General features: G+C 39.8%; 1 protein-coding gene across 2 annotated transcripts in view; it reads left to right on the forward strand.

Annotated features, from left to right (window-relative positions):
* Positions 1-480: 480 nt before the first annotated feature.
* LOC130905559 (collagen alpha-1(XXVII) chain B-like) overlaps positions 481-18,754 on the forward strand; it is a 136,675-nt gene continuing 118,401 nt past the window's right edge. For both annotated transcript variants that reach the window (XM_057819087.1, XM_057819088.1), the window contains exons 1-2: positions 481-959; positions 5,793-5,863. In XM_057819087.1, coding sequence (XP_057675070.1) covers positions 907-959; positions 5,793-5,863 — 124 coding nt within the window. In that variant the 5' untranslated portion in view covers positions 481-906. The remainder of the gene's footprint in view (positions 960-5,792; positions 5,864-18,754) is intronic.

Below are 18,754 nucleotides of genomic sequence, written 5' to 3' on the forward strand. Positions count from 1 at the left end.
TAATGTTGCTTAGAGTGCTGCTCTTAAAGTTTTTCAAATAGGCTGAGTTTCTGTGGACAAGATAGTTGTAGATATCAGGGTAGCAGATGTCAGGCAGAGACGGCGAAGACAGCGGGTCGAAAAATATCGATTTAGGCATCAAATATGGACCTGGCGAATGGCTAGACTGAAGTTTTTCCACATAAAGCCTTTTATGCAACGCATCCAATGAGTTTACAGCGTCTGAAAGCACCGGGGCTTCCATGAATTGCACTATAAATTGCATGACAAATTGAAACCATTGAGAATACGGATAAAAAATGACGGACAATATGGCGGCACAATACAGCGATCACGTGATTGTGTGACGTTGGTGTTGGGGTCTATATTTTCAACATTTTCTTCGGGTCGCAGTTGGCCCGCGGGCCATATTTTGGACACCGCTTGGGCCTAAGAGGAGGAGGAGGAGGCGGCAGGCAGGCAGGCGCGCAGTTGCATCTTGCCACCGCTGGGCCGTGAAACTCGACACCTCGGCGGCGGCCGGAGCTACGCGGACGAGCCCCCGTTTAAAAGGGAAAGCGACGGGAGGAAGGCTCCTTACTCCGAGCGAACCCCCGGCAGGCAGGCAAGCAGGCAGGGCGGAGCAGCCTCAATGAATGAAACACTGGGGGAATATCCGCACGCACGTACGCACGCACGCCAGTTTGGAGTCTCTTGCGTCCACACGGATTGTACATCGGCCTTGACAGGCTCTAGTCAACATGCTTGTTGTTTTCCTTCCCGGAACTCCAACCCAGTGTCAAGTGCCAAGTGCCAGCATGTGTGAGTGACTTGAGTGACCGGCCGCCGGTGTGTCTTCTTCATGCCAAGCAAGTCACGCTGTGATTGACGGATCCGGTTTTTGACTGCCAGGACAAATGAATACAAATGAATTTAGGCACCCAAAGGAGAGATTGCAAAACCTCTCATCCAGACACAAGGTGAGTTTGCCTACATGTGGTCTACACCTGGCTGGCATGGGGATGGGACTGGACTGGATTGGACCACCACAGATGTGGCAAAAGTACTCACAACTACTTCACTACCTGTAGGAAACAATACTAAATCGAAAATGTTTTTGTGTTGAGCCAGGTGCAACTGCAAGCTGTTTTTTCTCTCTCAAAATAGGACAATAGTCAATAGGCGGAAAATGACAAAAATTGGCAGTGATTAAGTAATTAATATGTTTATTTAAAAAAAAAAAAAAAAATCCCAGAAACTCAAAATTGTCAATTTTGCCAAATAAAACATCAAAATCGATTTTGTTTTTTAAATTGGGCACTTTATTATGACAACGTGCAATCTTTTGTCTACCTATTCAACGCCTTTTTAATCTGTATAGACCATTATTTCATAATCATTTTTAAAAAAAAATCAGAATAGTATAACTATTTTAATTCTACACTTAATCTTACAATGACAGTCTACTAAGGTCGTCAAATCCGTGCCAGACGTGCTTTGACGTCTTCCCCCACAAGTATGCTTTTGAAACAGGGTATCCGCGGGGTCTTAAAAAGTCAAGAAAAGTCTTAAATCCAATAATTTGTATTTAAGGCCTTAAAATGTGTAAAATTCTCTTAAAATCTCAATAACGTCCTAAATACAATTTTGGCCTCCAATTTTCCTTTAAATATTTGTACGTTTTTTGCCAGTATTGATGTGAAATGTGTCTTAAATTTTATTCATTATGATCTTTAAAAAGTCTTTGAAAGTCATAAATTTAGCTTGTTGAACCCTGCAAAGACTGTGGAATCGGTTAACCCATTGGCTGTCATTGACAGGGATAGACATCTGAGCCATGATGATCACTGCCAACTCTCCCAGTTAAATTGGATTGGACTAGGGCTGCAGCTATCGATTATTTTGGTAGTCGATTAATCGATGAACTAGTTAGTTCGAATAATCGAGTAATTGGATAAGGAACATAAAAAAATTAAAATACCTGAGCTGAGCCTCAAACGGTATAAAAAAAAAAAAAAGAGGATGTATGTAGAACAAAAGAATATTTAGCTAACTTACATAGCAAAAGGCCGCTATCTTAAATGCTATAAAACGCTAATGTTTTTTTTTTTTTTTTTTTTTTTACTATGTTCTTAATAGTTCAGACACATATTCCCACAAAAAAACGGCTAAATATACCTATAAACTACTTTACGAATGCATTAAAAAAACATTAGCTCAAACAAAAACTTAGCTTATGTTGGTCTTAACAAGGAGCAGCAGGATTCACTTAAAATGAGGCAGACTACAGGGCAGTGTATCCACCCAAATCAATAAAACTAAATGCAAACACTTTCAAAACAAACCATTAGAATGCCACTTTAATTAAACGAATACTTAGAGCAGCAAAATTTTATCCGAATATTTTTTTCTAATCGAATACTCGAGTTAATCGATTAATCGTTGCAGCGCTAGATTGGACATTTATCCCTGGCAATGCGTGTTTTTATTATAAATGTCCTCCTGTTGCTAACTACAACAAGACATACTGTGTAAATATTGTACATATACACGATTTAAAGACACTGACACTGCATCGTGAATGACCATTACCCCAAAATATTGATTTAACATCCATCGCCGTCAATGGTGCTGAAACATGATATTTCTTTGCTAAGGCGGACACTGTTGTTGTTGTTTTTTTTTTTCCGGGATCGTACAGTAATGGCAAAAACACTCGGCGTCCGCAGAGGGGGGAGAATGTAGGAAGTGAATCAAAGATGCTGATTGCACAATGAGGATGTTATCATCATTACATTCTCAGTTGACTGGCCGTCAGTCATCCCTTTGCGCCTTTTTTCCTCCCCGGCGTTCTGTAGTTTTGCTAATGTCATACGCAGTATATGTTAGGACACTGATTTCTAACCAATTTGCAGTTTTCTGACACTGAGAACTGCCAGTGTTTCATTGTGGTTGGCAAAATCTTGATTGTGATTACAAATTGACTGATTGCACTTCCGCCAGCCAGCACTGGAAGGCTTTGGGTTTACTTTTTTTTTCTGGAGTGGCGAAAGAAAATACCAACTGTACACATGCAGGTTTCTTGTGATGGATGAAATATTGTTAGGGGATGCTCTCGGCCAAGGGTGTAGATTTGCATAGGGACGGTAGGGACATAACACCACCAACTTTTCAGGATGCTCAAATTGTCCCCACCAACTTATAAGCAACCTTATTTCATTATATAAACAGTTCAGTTATTTAGGTAATTTAGATTGTCTTCCCATATGTTGTAATGATAGAATATATGCTACCATTATTAAGTGAATTATTTTCAGACTTACATTTATTCCTTTTCACTTGCTGAATGTGCCGGTCCATTTTTTTCCCTCCTCATACGAACGTTTGATTGGCTGATGACTTCAAGCCCTCCATCCCGCCACAAAGACACACACACATACTCACACAGCCCCGACAGATTCATGTCGACAATAAACCACCTCCTCCGCCTCCTTCAGAGAGGAGAGATATTAAAGTTTTTTATCGGCCAGCAGGAGCCACTGTAAGTCACGTAAAAAAGACGTCAATGTCGTAGAAGTGGGGGAAACACACCTAATTTTGCTACTGAAAGTCCGACCTGCATCAGAGTTAGCATAATATTAAACTTGCTAACTTGCAAAACTACTGCGGTCAGGCCAGCCTCCACAAGGAACAAGGAAGTTCAAGCTAGCCGTCCCTTATTTGGATCATTGGATCATATCGTCCCTACCAATGCTGAGACCAAACGTACGCCCTTGCTCTCAGCTGAACACATTGATGATCAAAGTCGGCCACAACTATTTTTGATAGTCCGTCAAATGTTTAGAGACATTGTTGATTGAAAAACTGCCCTCAACCTCTTTTTTTGAGCCTGTGAAACTCTCTTAATTTTGATATATATTAGGGCTGTCAAAATTATCACGTTAACGGGCGGTAATTAATTTTTTAAATTAATCACGTTAAAATATTTGACGTAATTAACGCACAAATGCCCCTCTCAAACAGATTAAAATGACAGGACAGTGAAATGTGTACTTGTTGTGTTTTACGGAGTTTTGTCGCCCTCTGCTGGCGCTTGGGTGCGACTGATTTTATAGGCTTCAGCACCCATGAGCATTGTGTAAGTAATTATAGTAATTATTATATCAACAATGGCGGACTACTAGTTTATTTTTTGATTGAAAATTTTACAAATTTTATCAAAATGAGAACATTAAGAGGGGTTTTAATATAACATTTCTATAACTTGTACTAACATTTACCTTTTAAGAACTACAAGTCTTTCTGTCCATGGATCGCTTTAACAGAATATTAATAATGGTAATGCCATCTTGTTGATTTATTGTTATAATAAACAAATACAGTACTTATGTACCGTATGTTGAATGTATATATCCATCTTGTGTCTTATCTTTCCACTCCAACATTAATTTGCAGAAAAATATGGCATATTTTATAGATGGTTTGAATTGCGATTAATTACGATTAATTAATTTTTAAGCTGTAATTAACTCGATTAAAAATTTTAATCGTTTGACACCCCTAATATATACAGTATATATATTTTTTTAAATAAGAAAAGTGAGTGGTTTTAATATTTAAATAAATAAATAATAACAAAAAGGCAAATAACACTAAACATTCTATTATTAATTGAAAACTGAAATCTTTACTTCTGCGGGCCACGCAAAATGATGCAGCAGACCGGATCTGACCCTCGGGCCATGAGTTGAACACCTGTGCACAAGCTCATCATTGGCTACCATGAAATTCAATAGGTCCTCTCGATATCTTTTTTTCCCTTTGATTCACTATCACGGCACTTACTTTATAAGTCCTACACCAGTGGTGTCAAATGTACGACACAGGGCCACTACAAGCGGCCCGCCTGGGGGACCATTTTGGCTTGCGGGGTTGTCTTGCCTGATAGGCATGTTGCCATTCATACTGTACGCAGGGTTTGTACACATTTTGATGTCCAAATTCAAGCACTTTTTAAGGACTTTTAAGACCAGTTTTCCAGTTTTTTTCCCCAGTACCTTTTTAAACATTATTCCAATGTTTTTTTTGTTGTTGTTGTTTTTTTTTCACGATGAAGCATTTTCAACGACTTTATGCAAAATTCAAGCATTTTTCCAAACCTTGAAAACACGACCGTAAAATCCAAGCGTTTTTTTAAGGATTTCAAAGACCCGTATGAACCCTGTGTATATACAAAATCACATTGGTGCCGTAAAACTGTAGGTTTGCATGATCGAGGGCGTGCACTACCGCACTTGGCTCACTGTCGTGTCTGCAGTTACATTCGTTCACCGCCCCCTTACAGTTAAAATGGATTGGACGTCTAGCTCCGTCAGTGGCAGCCAATGTGTTCACAAGAAAGTGACAACAGGAAGTAGCCCGGAAATGCCCAACATATAACAGGAACTGATCCAAAGTTTCCAGGAAATGTGCCTGTAAGTATCTTAAAAAGACATGGAAGTGAGCCAACATTTACTCATTGCCTGCCATTGACAACTTTAGACGTCCAACTCACGTATACTGGAAGGACTGACTGTTAATGCTTGTCTTTTGGGTCATTGACGGCGCAGCCAGTGAGTTCACTTATTTAGCAAAAAAAAAAAAAACTAGTCCGGCTGGCATGAGTTCAAATTAGCATAAATGTGGCCCGGCAACCAAAATGAGTTTGACACCCCTGTCCTACACATATATTTTACCTGGTCTACACATACGTAAAAGTCATGATTTGCTTGGAAGGGATCTGACTGAACCTGCCTCTTTTCTTTCATCCGTAGGAGAGCCCTACTGCTCTGCACCATTTTCTTCTGTACTTGTTACCTGGGACTTACACAAGTACACTCTGAAGGTAAGACCTCGTAACAAGACCAGAGCAGCTCGAGTGGTTGCACAACGCACATTGCGACGGGAATTGGGGCAGAGGTTGCCGAGCGCAAAAATCGCTTTCTATTTTCAGGCCCCAAAATGATACGCTGTTGTTTTTGCAAGAAGTACAGTCGGAGAACTCCGTTTATGTGACTGCTGCAGAATGAAGCGGATGACTCCCAATTTTGCGTGAAGGCCCACAAAATAATGGGTTATCCTAACGACGGTCCGCGGGCCGACTGCTACTTTTAAATCTTTTCCTCGTGACCTGCGGATTTTGCTGCTGCTTTTGATAGAAATACTTTTCCCTGAATGCACTTTGGAATCTGCTTTGGAAAACATTGTCAAAGTTGTACCAATGCAGTCATTTCTAATGACAAACATATCAACCATACAGCCCTCCCAACTAGGCATGTGCCCAAGTGTATGACTCGTATCATTATTTACACATTATACGCACACCCACCCTCTTTCAATACAGAAAGTCGCCAGAGAGAAAAAACACCACTGGCTGTATTATAAAAATGTTATTTTGAAGAGATGGCGGAAGACTTTACAAAAGTAGGCTAATGGAAGAAAGAAAACTAGTTAGCCGTCTTGGCATGCTAACCAGTCACGTTATCGTTAACAAGCTTACGCTATAGTACTTGTTTTACCATCGCTAGACACACGAAACACGCTGGAGTGAACTCTCGTAGCTGGTGGAAAACTTGACTCATGACAGCATTTACTTACCTTAAATTGTGTGTAAAGTCATGTAAATGTGAAATCATGTTGGAGGTGTTGCCTGCACGTCAGCTGTCCTTCCTCATCTAAGCCGCGGCTGTCTGTTTCTTTGGTAGCCGAAATACTCCCATAGTGTACTAGACTTTTTTGAGGGGGTTTTAAAGTAGTTTGGTGTAGTTTTAGGTGTAGTTTTAACAGCATCAATAGTGCCACCGACAGAGCAAAAACCGAAGGGGGGAGGGGGGAGCGCTGCCGCTCCGATCCATTTCTCGCTGCATTTTTGGGACATAAAAATGGCTAATACCGTACTATAACGTTATGGTATGACAGTAAATTTTAGTGGTTATGAAACCGTGACGTTTTCATAACACGGTAAACCTTGAAACCGGTAACTGGCACATGCCCACTCCCAACCACTTCAAATGGATTGAGTGTCGAGCGCCATCAATGGCAGAAAATGCCTTAACATGGACCCGCATTTTGCTAGCAACCACATTGGTTCCTTTCATTTAACAGTGACACCTTTTTAAAAGGATATATGTAGAGTTGTCCGATAATGACTTTTTTTACCGGTATCCCGATATTTTCCAACTCCAACGATCCGTTACCGATATCAAACCGATATATGCGGTCGTGGTCTTAACATATTATGGATAACGGTATTGTGATGCTGCACTAGGTACTTTAATAATGATAATGCTCAGATAACAAATCCAAAACATCTTCGTTTGGAGACAGCTAATGGTCAATAAGCATAACTGCTGTTGTTAGATGCGACCAGCCCTTGTACAAAGGCAGAAGGCTTCTACATTCACTTTAAAGGCAACATGCATTATGGCTCAAAACCGATGTTGATATTATCGGATATCATTTTAAAATCCTTTTATCGGCCAATATTATCTGCTAACCGATAATATTGGACATCTCTAGATATTTGGATTCTTGGCGGGAGCATGTTGAAAACCTATTGGGATCACCATTTCGTTATGTTGTCATCACCTCTAATTTTTTTGGCAAACATGTATTTTTTTACATTTAATAAATGAAAAAGTACACAGTTATTTTTTCAAATGTTGTGTTTATTGAAAGGAAAATAATACAATACCTTTTCTAATTGGCGAAATGGCAACGATTCCACTACAATGAGTCCACCACTGCTGGCTTATTTTTTTCTGGTTATAGTAATACGAAAAATATACATAAGAATAAGAGTTACTGATTAAAAAAGGGAAACATCTTATCTTGAACGTGATTACCATGTTATTGGGCTGGATATTGTCCAACTTTGCCCATGTACTAAGGCCTTGTTCAGACTAGCAGCCAAAATCCGATTTTTAGCCCATCCATCCTTTGTGTGGATTGAACAGTCATAAAGCACAGAAATCCTTTTTTTTGCAAGACTGATTGAAACCCCATAAAAGAAGTAGTTTCATATCTGATATGGACAAGATGCTTCTCACACTGCAAATTTTTTATGTCTTTGTCAGAGTCTTAAATCTAGTCAAATAAATTTTCTCCTTCTGGTTTTGAGTGTTAAAGACTTAATAGATTTATGCGTCAGCTTATTCCACCTATTTTAAGTAAATATTCCTGTAGCCCCTTTCACCTTCACTTGAACACCGTTTAAATCCCAGGATTTAAACAGGCAGGCCTTGTTGTGACAGCAATTTCGCGGGTCAACTGACATGAAGATTACGCGGACATTTAGCGGGTCGTGACTTAGTATAATGTCCGGGACTTTCCTGCGACGAGGCATATGAGAAAGCAAGCGTTAAATTCCCAGGTCCTAGCACGATGGCTGATGACGTAAATATCATGGCGGGCCGATCGTCAAAATCCTCTTTCTTCGCAGTAAGACGAAAAGCGGTAAACAAACATCGCAATTATCAGCATAGCAAGCTGGAAAAAGCTATTAATTAAGTTAAACTAAAACATAACTGAATTAAATTGCTACTGGTTCGAAGAACCGAGGAAAAGAGTCCATTGTCCATATTTGGAAATGTGTGGTTTATTTCGTTGCCGATGTTAGGGTCCGCAACTGCAGAAACAAGGTTATACCTCAAAGCAGAAAACAACGGAGGGAAGCGTTCAAGGGTTTATTAAATACAAGCAAAAATACACGCGATCGCGGAAAATTGGGAATAACACAATGGGTCCGTGACAGTAGGTCTACGAGGATCACTAATACTAACCTAAGCATAGGCAGAGAGCCGATAAGACAGCTAAACAAATACACTCAAATAAACAACAAAAAACAAGGGCGGCAGACAAACAAGCTAGCAAAGGCACGAAATTCTAGAGTACAAGGTATTGAATGGTTCCCAGCAAGTTAATATCTCGGCACCCTTCTCTTGGATCACCTGGGCGTAAATACAGTCTTAATGAGCTTGAATTGGCTACAGTTACGATGTTGGGAACGCGAGTAAATCCCACGTCACCTTACACGGGAATTTACCCGGATATGTTTGTTAAAGGGGCTTATTTGTTTTTATTAAGCCCAGACATCTAAGAATGCTTTCAAATAATGTTTTGAACAATATCTATTCTTGAATTGAGAGCATTTCTGACAAACAAGCTTTTTACAATCAAATATAGTCATTCATTGCTTAAAATAAGTCTGTAAAACCCATTTTCAACTATGGTAGCTATTTTTCTTATTTCAAGAAATCCGAGTTAAATTTACTTGAAGCACTGGCAGATAATTTCACTTATTTCTAGTAGACTTACACTGAAAACAAGGGAATTTAGCTAGTTTTCAGGAGGTGTGTTTTTGCAGTGCAGTCTGAACAGCTCAGATGGGTTTTGACTTGTCAGTGACATCAACATACATTGAATGACAGACGCCTTCCTTGCCACAGTGACCTGTCAGATGGGTCAGCAATGTGGCCCAGTCTGAACAGGCCCAGATCCGATTTGGTTACTTGCTAAAAAATGGTGTGAACAGTCAGCCCTAAAAATCGGGTTTGAGGAAGAATCCCGTTGCAATGGGATGTACCTGCAGTCTGAACGCAGCGTATGACCCACGGGGTGTTACAATGGAGAAAAACCCGTAGGAAGCACGGGCGATTCCACCAGCAAGAGCGCCGACCCTAGCGTCATTCCGAGTTGATCTCTCAAACCCACTGTGCGTGGGTGTGCGTTGTCACATCTGCGCAACACACCGTACGTCTGAATCCATATGGCTAATGCACATCCCAGTCATAATAATAGCAAGTCAAATAAAGACAACAGAAGTCGTATGTGCAGCGCAGATACAGTACGTGTAATGCGACCGCTGTATTCGTGCCAAAGGCAGTTGTCTTAAACCGCAGGGGCGACCACACAGACAGGAGAATGTGGATTGGTATATATTATACTCCAACTAAATCTCACTACGTCTATTTCATAAAGCCGCACAGTTTTTGGTAAGCGTTAAGGCTGTCTTTAGAAAGTGGAAAAAACATAAATAGCAGCCGATGGAGAGGCGCAATCTTACTCCCAAACATTTTCTTAAGTTCTCAAGTTAGTAAAGAATCATTTAGTATGACTCCCTTGATTAACCGTATTTTGTCATCATTTGGATAGACTTGCAACTTAGAAATGCGGCAAATACTGTATATCTGGGGTGTGACAAAATATCGAAATGTTGATATATCGTGTTACTTTGTATGCCAAAAGGTAATCGATACGCTCCTGCCAAGAATCGATATATCGTTTTTAAAAGATGCCAATGTTTAGAAAAAGAAAACCACTCCATGTTAACTCCATGGCTGCCATTGACGGCGCTAGATGCCCAATCCATTTAGACTGCGACGGTCAAATGAACGTTCATTCAAAACCGGAGTGTTCGCAGTCAGTTTTTCCGATTTCTGGGGCATTTACTGGTCATTTTTTATTTATTTTAGGGCATTTACAGGTTACTTCTTCAATCTGTAACTCAAAATCAACATGAGGTGAGCCACAAATGCCCCAAAATCAACAGGAAGTGACCCTGAAATGCACCCAAAATCGACAGGAAGGGGCTGAAAATCAACAGCAGATGACCTAAAATGCCCCAAATATAACTCATTGCTTCCCATTGACTGTCATAGACGTCCAGTCTGTTTGAAGTGGGATGGATTGGACATCTTCTAGTGATGAACTCACAGCAGAAGGATGAATAGCTTGTTTTTCTGTTTATTTGTTGTTTCATAGAATATCCTAGAATGATTTCCTGACCAATGTATTGATAGGCGTTGTATCGCCATAGCGTGAGATCACCGTTATCGTGAGCTTTGTATCTCAAATCGTATTGAATCGTGAGGTACCTACAGGTTCCTCTGATATATATACTGTACTTTATCTATTTTCCACTCTGATGTGCCCTCTACTTCTAGAGCTGTTCAGAAGTGAGAATGAAGATGAAGACTTCATTGGATTAGTAGCGATGAGAAGTCTGACTGAAAGTTTGATTTAAAAAAAGTTATGCTGTGTTGTATAGGCTAGAGTTATTAGAATAACTGTCGCTGATAAAATCAAATTTGACCTAGAAATGCGATTTATCATTGTACCAGAAGCTGTGACCCCCTGTGATCTCACTCCGGGTGGTCACGTAGGCCTGCATAGCTCCAAAAGTGGCGCCTCCAGAAATTTTTTATCGGGGTGTTCAGCTGGGGCCACTTAAAATCTTGGGGTGGCACACCAAAATTAAAAGCCATAATTTTAGGTGTAACATTATATTATTGCAGTAAAAAGGTCAGGGAAACCAATCAGAAAGACTTAAGGACTCGTGATGGGATGAAATGCATAACTGATGCTATAACAATCTAACGATAGACTGGCAAGCGGGGTGGCCAGTGGAGTGGCCAACAAATTTATAGGGGGGGCCGCGGCCACCCCTAGCGACCCTCTGGGGGCGCCACTGAGCTCCAAGCAGCGCTGTAATGGTTGTCGATGGAACTGTCAGTGGTAATAGCAGCATTTCTGGTAAAAATTGATAAAATCACACATCTAAGTACAGGTAGTGCCCGTGTTACGACGTACCCAACTTAGGGGAAGTTTACATGGCGACTCTGCAACACGAAGACGCAATGACTGTGTTGCGGAGTGGCCACGCGTGCATATGGTGTCGGCGAAGACGAAAAATTCTGAATCCTGCCTTCAAAGTGGAAGAATTCGATTGCGGGTGATTGAAGGGGGCTTCCTTGGCATGCATACCAAAGGCTCCCGCCGCGCGAGACCGCGCCGATAACGTCAGCACTCGCACACGTCACATTGGACGTGTGCAGCGGTGCTACTAAATGTTAAAAACGGCAAATATGATGGCTTTAATTTACCGTTTTAATAATATTTTGAAATTAAATATGTTGAATGTTTCCATTTTTGTGCCTTTTTGAACAAAAGAAAAATGCCATTGCTTCGAGTGGGCGGGCATATTTTTTTCCGGGTTGAGGGAGCTTGTTGGGGTCAAAAAACATCATTCTCTGTCGCCCTGTAAATCTGCACTGCCCTCGAGATCCTGGCATGAATACTACATCGTTTTCATGCGGAATTGCGACATTGTTCGGATGGAGACGCAAATGCAAATGCAAATTTGAAATTTTTCGTATTCTCGGAGAGTCACCATGTAAACGGCCCCTTACATGATTTTGACTTTACGACACCGGAGTCTCGTCCGCCACTTTGTCTCTAGTAGTTTTTTCTTTTCTTTTTAATAATGTTGACTTTTGTTTTGCAATGAATGCTTTTATTTTGCTGCAGGAAGCATAGAGCAGTTAGTACTTTCACTCGCGAGTAAGAGGGCATGTACACACGAAGAAGAAAGTATTTGCTCCAACGAAGAAGTCGCGCAGCCGAGTGAGAGAGAGAAAGAGGGGAGGGAGGGGATGACAGCTGCAAGCCTGTTCGCACATTAGTTGCTTGTGCAGCATCCATAGAGGCAACACCTGCATATAACACCTTTTGTACTGTTTATTGTGCGTTTTCAATTGTGGTGAAATACTTACAGCGAGTTTATTTGATTGATAAATGATGATGTGCGGATGCTAACTGATACATGCTAATCATTTGTGTGGATTGTTATTGCTCTATCAGCAGCTAGTTATTAAGTTAACGCAAATTTGAATTCCGGTTATTGAAGATGAAAGGGATTTAATTTCATTTTTCTTTAGTTTCATTCTGCAAGTGTTGATGTCATGAGCAGCTGAATAAAGTCAGCAAACCACACGGACATCTGACATCGTCATTTTGGAGCTTAGCTCGCTGTCTAGCTAGGACGTAGCTCCAGTGTCTTGGCGAGGACAGTACAATAAAGTCTAATACATGTTTTTGGGTATAGTTTTTTTAGATTTTGGGGTATTTAGGGGTGTTTAAAGGGTTAATTATGATTTACGCGGAAATTTGGGTTATGTCGCCAGTGTGGGAACGGAACTCATACTTAACCCATGAACTGCCTGTACTTGTTTGATTATCGGATTGGGGTCGGTCCTCGTCGAAATGATGTTTGGAACTATTCGAGGATCTATTACCCGGATGCCCCTGGAAGTAAAATTGTATAATCAATCCCTATGGGAGTGTCGCAACTCTCTGGGCAAGGGATGCTCATAGTTTTTTGCTCCAAGGTCTACTTTTCAGGGAAACAACCTCCCGCGATCTACCTTAACAGGGGGAGGGTGTTGCATAACCACATATGTTGCTCACACAACATAATTAACAACGTACATTTATAATAAATAAATGACTACATATATATATTAATGCTGTGATTAACCCACACAGCCCAGCGCTAGCCCAGCGCTAGCCCAGCGCTAGCCCAGCGCTAGCCCAGCGCTAGCCCAGCGCTAGCAGCGCTGCCCAGCGCTAATGAGCTCTGGGCTGTACTAAATGCAGCCACACAAACTCAATATACACATATGCATACACACACAAAACTCCGGTTGAACGAACACTAACACGCTACAATGGAGCAACTTTTGTTTTGAAGTTCTTAAAAATAGAGATGCCTGTCCAAATTTGTGTGTGTTTTATTGTTCCATTACATTTCATAGTGTTAGGAGGGAGTTGTCTTTTGTCTTACTATTCGACAACAGCAAAAACACTTTTTGAATTGTTTAAGTCATGTGCCTGGCCCTTCTCTACTAATTGTCAGCAATATTCCATCACACTCATGCGTCACAAAGACTGCGTCACAAAGACAGTGTGCTCCTTAATGCGTCACAAAGAACAACTGAGAACACAAACATGTCATAGAGAATAACTGAGAACAAAAACATGACAGTTACCAGCTGTGTATCTAAGGCACGGACGCATAGCATTCAGTGTCAGGTCGTCAGCGAATCAGCACACTCCTGCATGTCGACTGTCCATTAGCGCTTGACCTGATTGTTTACTTTGCCTGTCAACTTCAATCAATCAATCAATCCTGTGTTCGCGATACACAACTGGTTCCTCCGTCTCGTACCTGATATATATGGCGGAAAACACTCAGCTGACTTGACGTTCCGCTCTGAGACCCCCAATTTGGCCAATTTTCAAAATTGTCCGATATACATGTGTGGTACTTCATTGGAAAGCTTAAAATCTCAATTTTCTGGGCGAAGAAAAATTTTGAACAGGGGGGCGTTATTTTTTTTTTTTTAATGTTTTTTAAACAGCAAAACCTATCTAAGCTATCTGGAGGTGAGAGCACGTGAGAGCAGAATTACAGACGCCATGACTTTAACGAGATATTATCCTGTACTTACCTTGTTACGATCCAAAAACTCCATGTAGCATGTATCACTCAGTGTCAAGACACAGCTGTGAATGGCCAGAGCTGGATTTTTTGGGGATTTTATGGGTGAAACATGGTAATATAACAAGGGTCGCAATGCAGAAATCACAGACATCAAGGAGTGGTCGAGATTTTCTTTTTCATATACAGTATTTACCCTTTTAAATGTTTTTTTTGCAATTTTTTTTGTTTGGATCGATTATTTATTATCTAACATATCAGAGAAAATGAGACGGTAACAAAAAAAATACAATTAAGCTATTGTTATGAGGTAGATATCCGTGACGTATTTACAGACGCCATTTTTTAAATTGTGACATAATTTGTTTAAAAGTATAAAATATGTAACTGAATAATTTTTTAAAGTCGTTTTTCTTTTAAAACGAAATATGAGACACTAATTAATGATTCTAAGCTAAAAACAACAGACATTTTGAATAATGGATATAATTAATTCCCTTTGTTTTATTGCTGGGTTGAAGCAAAAGCGGTTGCGCGACGTCTGTAAACTGGGTTTTCCAGGGTAAAACGGACAAATTAAAAATAGTTTGGGGGCTTAATGCGCCATGAATCTGCTATGGCAGCATACAGACATACTGTTCTATCAAACACAAAAGTTGTTTTGGCCTAAACTACAGCAGTTTCTTTTAAAGAGAAGTGCAAGAGCAGAAACTACTTTTGCAGTCTTGTCTATGTTTTCCGCCATATATATATTTTAAGTAGATACTTTCATAACTGAATAACTCGTAAAGTAATTAGTTACTTTTTCAGAGAGGAACTATAACTCTTTACTTTTCAAAAGTAACTCGAACAACACTGTACAGTATATATATGACATTGTCCTTTAATGGTTCCACTGGAAGAAAAAAAAGCCCCCTGAAAATCAATAATTTTTATTCATACGTCAGGTCACAACACTCACAGATGTTTTTTTTGTCCTGTTAGCTAATCTGTGGAATGTGTGGAACTGATTGTAGGTTTTTCCATCCAATGTGATATGTTTAGCTTTATATGACGAATGAGTATGCCTTATTTGAAACTTTTGGTGCTACTGAAACATTCGAGAACCCTTTACAATTATAGAAAATAATTTGAGGACCCTTCACTGCATACTGCAAGCGTTTTTATCTTCTGGCATCGCGTCAACAATGACCACCAGGTTCTCAGTCTTTTTAAAAAACAAATCTTCCATACACATGTCCCTGTTAGACACAGTCAAACGATCACAGGTCAGGTCAGACCAAGACAAAAAGCTGCGCAGGGGCCAGGCTGTGACATCGGAGTTGACGCCGAATGAGCGCCGTGACCCTCGGCGACCAAACTTTGAATACAGTCACAGCGGAGTGCAATTACGCTTTACTCGCTGGAGACGTGATGATGGAAGTTCTGTACGCTTTACCGAGTAGAGGGTCGTTTCAGAGGGAAAATGGGGGAAAGGTGATGTTGATTGTTAACCTCTGCTCAAAGAGACTGCTTATTGAGTTCAATTTGCAAGTAGCCAATCATATTGCAGACCGTAGATTCCAATGTAGCTCAACTAAGGCCAATTTCAGCAGTATCTGATAGCTGGACTTGAACTTGAGATTTTAAAATCACCAATTAAACAAAGATATGACATCAAATATTTGAACAACAATACAATATTTGCCACAATTTTGATTCGATTGAAGGTCCTTCGGTCGATTTATTATGATGTACAAAGCTAGCACTAAGGTTGTCCGATAATGACTTCTTAACCGATGACCAATATCCCGATAATGTCCAACCCCAAAAATCTGATACTGATATCAAACTGAGACCAATATATGCGATTGTGGACTTAACAAATTTTTATTTTTCAATCATTTATTGTTCATTTAATTTTTGCACCATGAATGCAAATGGTCTGCTCACATAACAAATCCCAAGCATCTTTGTTTATAGACCTCTAATGGTCAATAAGCATACAGTAACTGCTGTGCTAAGCTTTGACCAGCCCTTGTGCAAAGGCAGAAGGCCTCTACATTCACTTTGAAAGCGACATGTATATTGGCACTAAACCGGTCTAGAAAAACTAATGTCGATATTATACGATATCATTTTAAAATGCTTTTATCAGCTACCCAATAATATCGGTCAACTCTAGTTAACACCAGCATTTAGTTCCATCTCGCCCAAAGCAGGGGTGTTGGAACTATGGCCCATGTTCCAAATAGCCTGAACATTTTGCACAATCTGCCTTATTTTGCACTTTTTGTATTTCTCGCTTATTTTGCACACTGCATACTAAGCCTGTCGCAATATGCAATAATTCCATTTATCGCACGATAAATAAAAATGAAGGCGGTAATTTTTCCACTGCGATTTATCGCCACGCGTCTCCGGCGTGCCGGTGTTGTTGACGTGTGGGCGCTCCCGTCAGGGGTGACATTTCACGCGGGGCGGCTATTTTTCGGCACAACACCGGATATTTGAGTGGCAAATTAAGAGCGCTGTGCTTTAAACTCGTCCTGTTTATGAAAGTCGATTGTCATATGCTGCTGTTGTGCAGTAATGAGCAGACGTGACTTCTGTGGCGTTTGCTAACTTTTTTAATGCGCGCACACACTAGATATCATGAAATAGCAAACTAGATGTGCTACGTCTCATGCTATTGGCTACGTGAGCCAAGAGTGATTATGGGACACGTAGTCCATATACTACATGGATGAATTATAAACTGCCATAACTGAATGGAAGTTAAGAAGGCCAAATCAATCCATACCAGTGACTATAGATAATGCTGCAAATATTGTTAATTCAGTACGTGACACAGATGGATTCGGACCACAAATAGGATGTCTTGCTCATGTAGTAAACCTAGCTGCTGAGAGAGCTGTAGCAATCAACAGTCTGCCCCGCCTCACTTTACAAACAGTAAAGATTGTTCTTCAGCACTTTTATACTAAATTTCTTCAGATCGGAAGAAGCACATAGATATTATGCACTAAAATGCATGTTTGTATGATGGCAATTTAATTTTTGCTCGATTGCAAAAAAAAATAAATAAATACAGTTGTTATTATTTTTTTTCAGAGCATCAAATGTGTTAAATCAGATCAAAAATCGTGTCCCCTGTATCGAAAATCGTACCGAACCGTGACTTAACTGTATCCTTGCATCCGTATGGAACACCATTGCAGAAGCTATGACAGGAAAAGTTTTCATTTGCCTAAATGCTTAAGTTATTACTGCAATTGTATTTTTTTTTTCTTGAAAAACACATTTTATTTATTCCGTGTTTCTATGCGGTATTAATATTGTTGTCTTTTACTTAAGAGGCATGGTCTATTGTTGTGATTTCTTATCGCGTTTAAATGGGTGTACTTGATCTATTAATATATACTGTATTCTCACTGTGTTATTGTTAATTGGTTTAAAAAAAAAAGTTGGGGGGCGCAATATCGCAATAATTTATGAGATAAATTACCGCACACTAAAATTTGTTATCGCGACAGGCCTACTGCATACCACGTGTACTTGTATGTTTTACTAATTTACATTTTAGGCTGTATACATTGTATGTACATTCATATTTTTATTTCTATTTGAGATAAGTACTAGTATTCTTTTTCTATTTTTATCTTGATTGTGGTGTGTTCCTTTTGCACTGTTATTGGGATTGAGCGATACACTGCCAAGTTGCTTCATGTCAATTTTAGAATGTGACAATAAAACTCTTGAATCTTGAACTGCAGCATATAGTTTTTATTGGCGCAACAAATGTTGAAAATAAATGTAAACATCTGCACAAGAAGCTTCAATTCAGCCGACATTCAGTGGCACTTCTGAGTTTTAACTGAAGATCGACTGATATATCGGTAAGCTGATATATCGGGCCAATATGTAGACTTTTTTTCAAGATCGGCTAATATTTAGCCGATATAATAGAAGAACTTGTATTAGCTGTTTGGGTGCTAATCTATCCGATATGCTGTATCGGTCAGCCGATATATCGGGCCGATACATAGACTTTTTTTCAAGATCGGCCAATATATAGCAAATATAATTTTAAAAAAAACTTGTGTTACCTGTTTGGGTGCTGATCTTTCTTATAAAGGTTGACCGATATGTTGATAGGTTGATAATATATCGGGCTGATATATGGAGGTTTTTTTTGGTTTGTTTTTTGTTTTTTCAAGATTGCCCGATATCAGCCGATATAATAGGATAACTATTGTGTTCACTGTTTGGGTAATAATCTTTCGTATAAAGGCCGACCGATATATCGAGCCGATAGACTTTTTGCAAGATCAGCAGATATCAGCTGATGGATAGCTAAAATAATAGAATAACTGTTATGTTCACTATTTGGGTGATGATCTTTGTTAATTGTAATTTTGCACCTCCTAGTGGTCAGTGTTACAAAAGGAATCAGCAGAAGAAAAATTCAACCTCTAT

Source organism: Corythoichthys intestinalis, chromosome 17 (assembly GCF_030265065.1).
Source record: "Corythoichthys intestinalis isolate RoL2023-P3 chromosome 17, ASM3026506v1, whole genome shotgun sequence".
Taxonomy (NCBI): Eukaryota; Metazoa; Chordata; class Actinopteri; order Syngnathiformes; family Syngnathidae; genus Corythoichthys; species Corythoichthys intestinalis.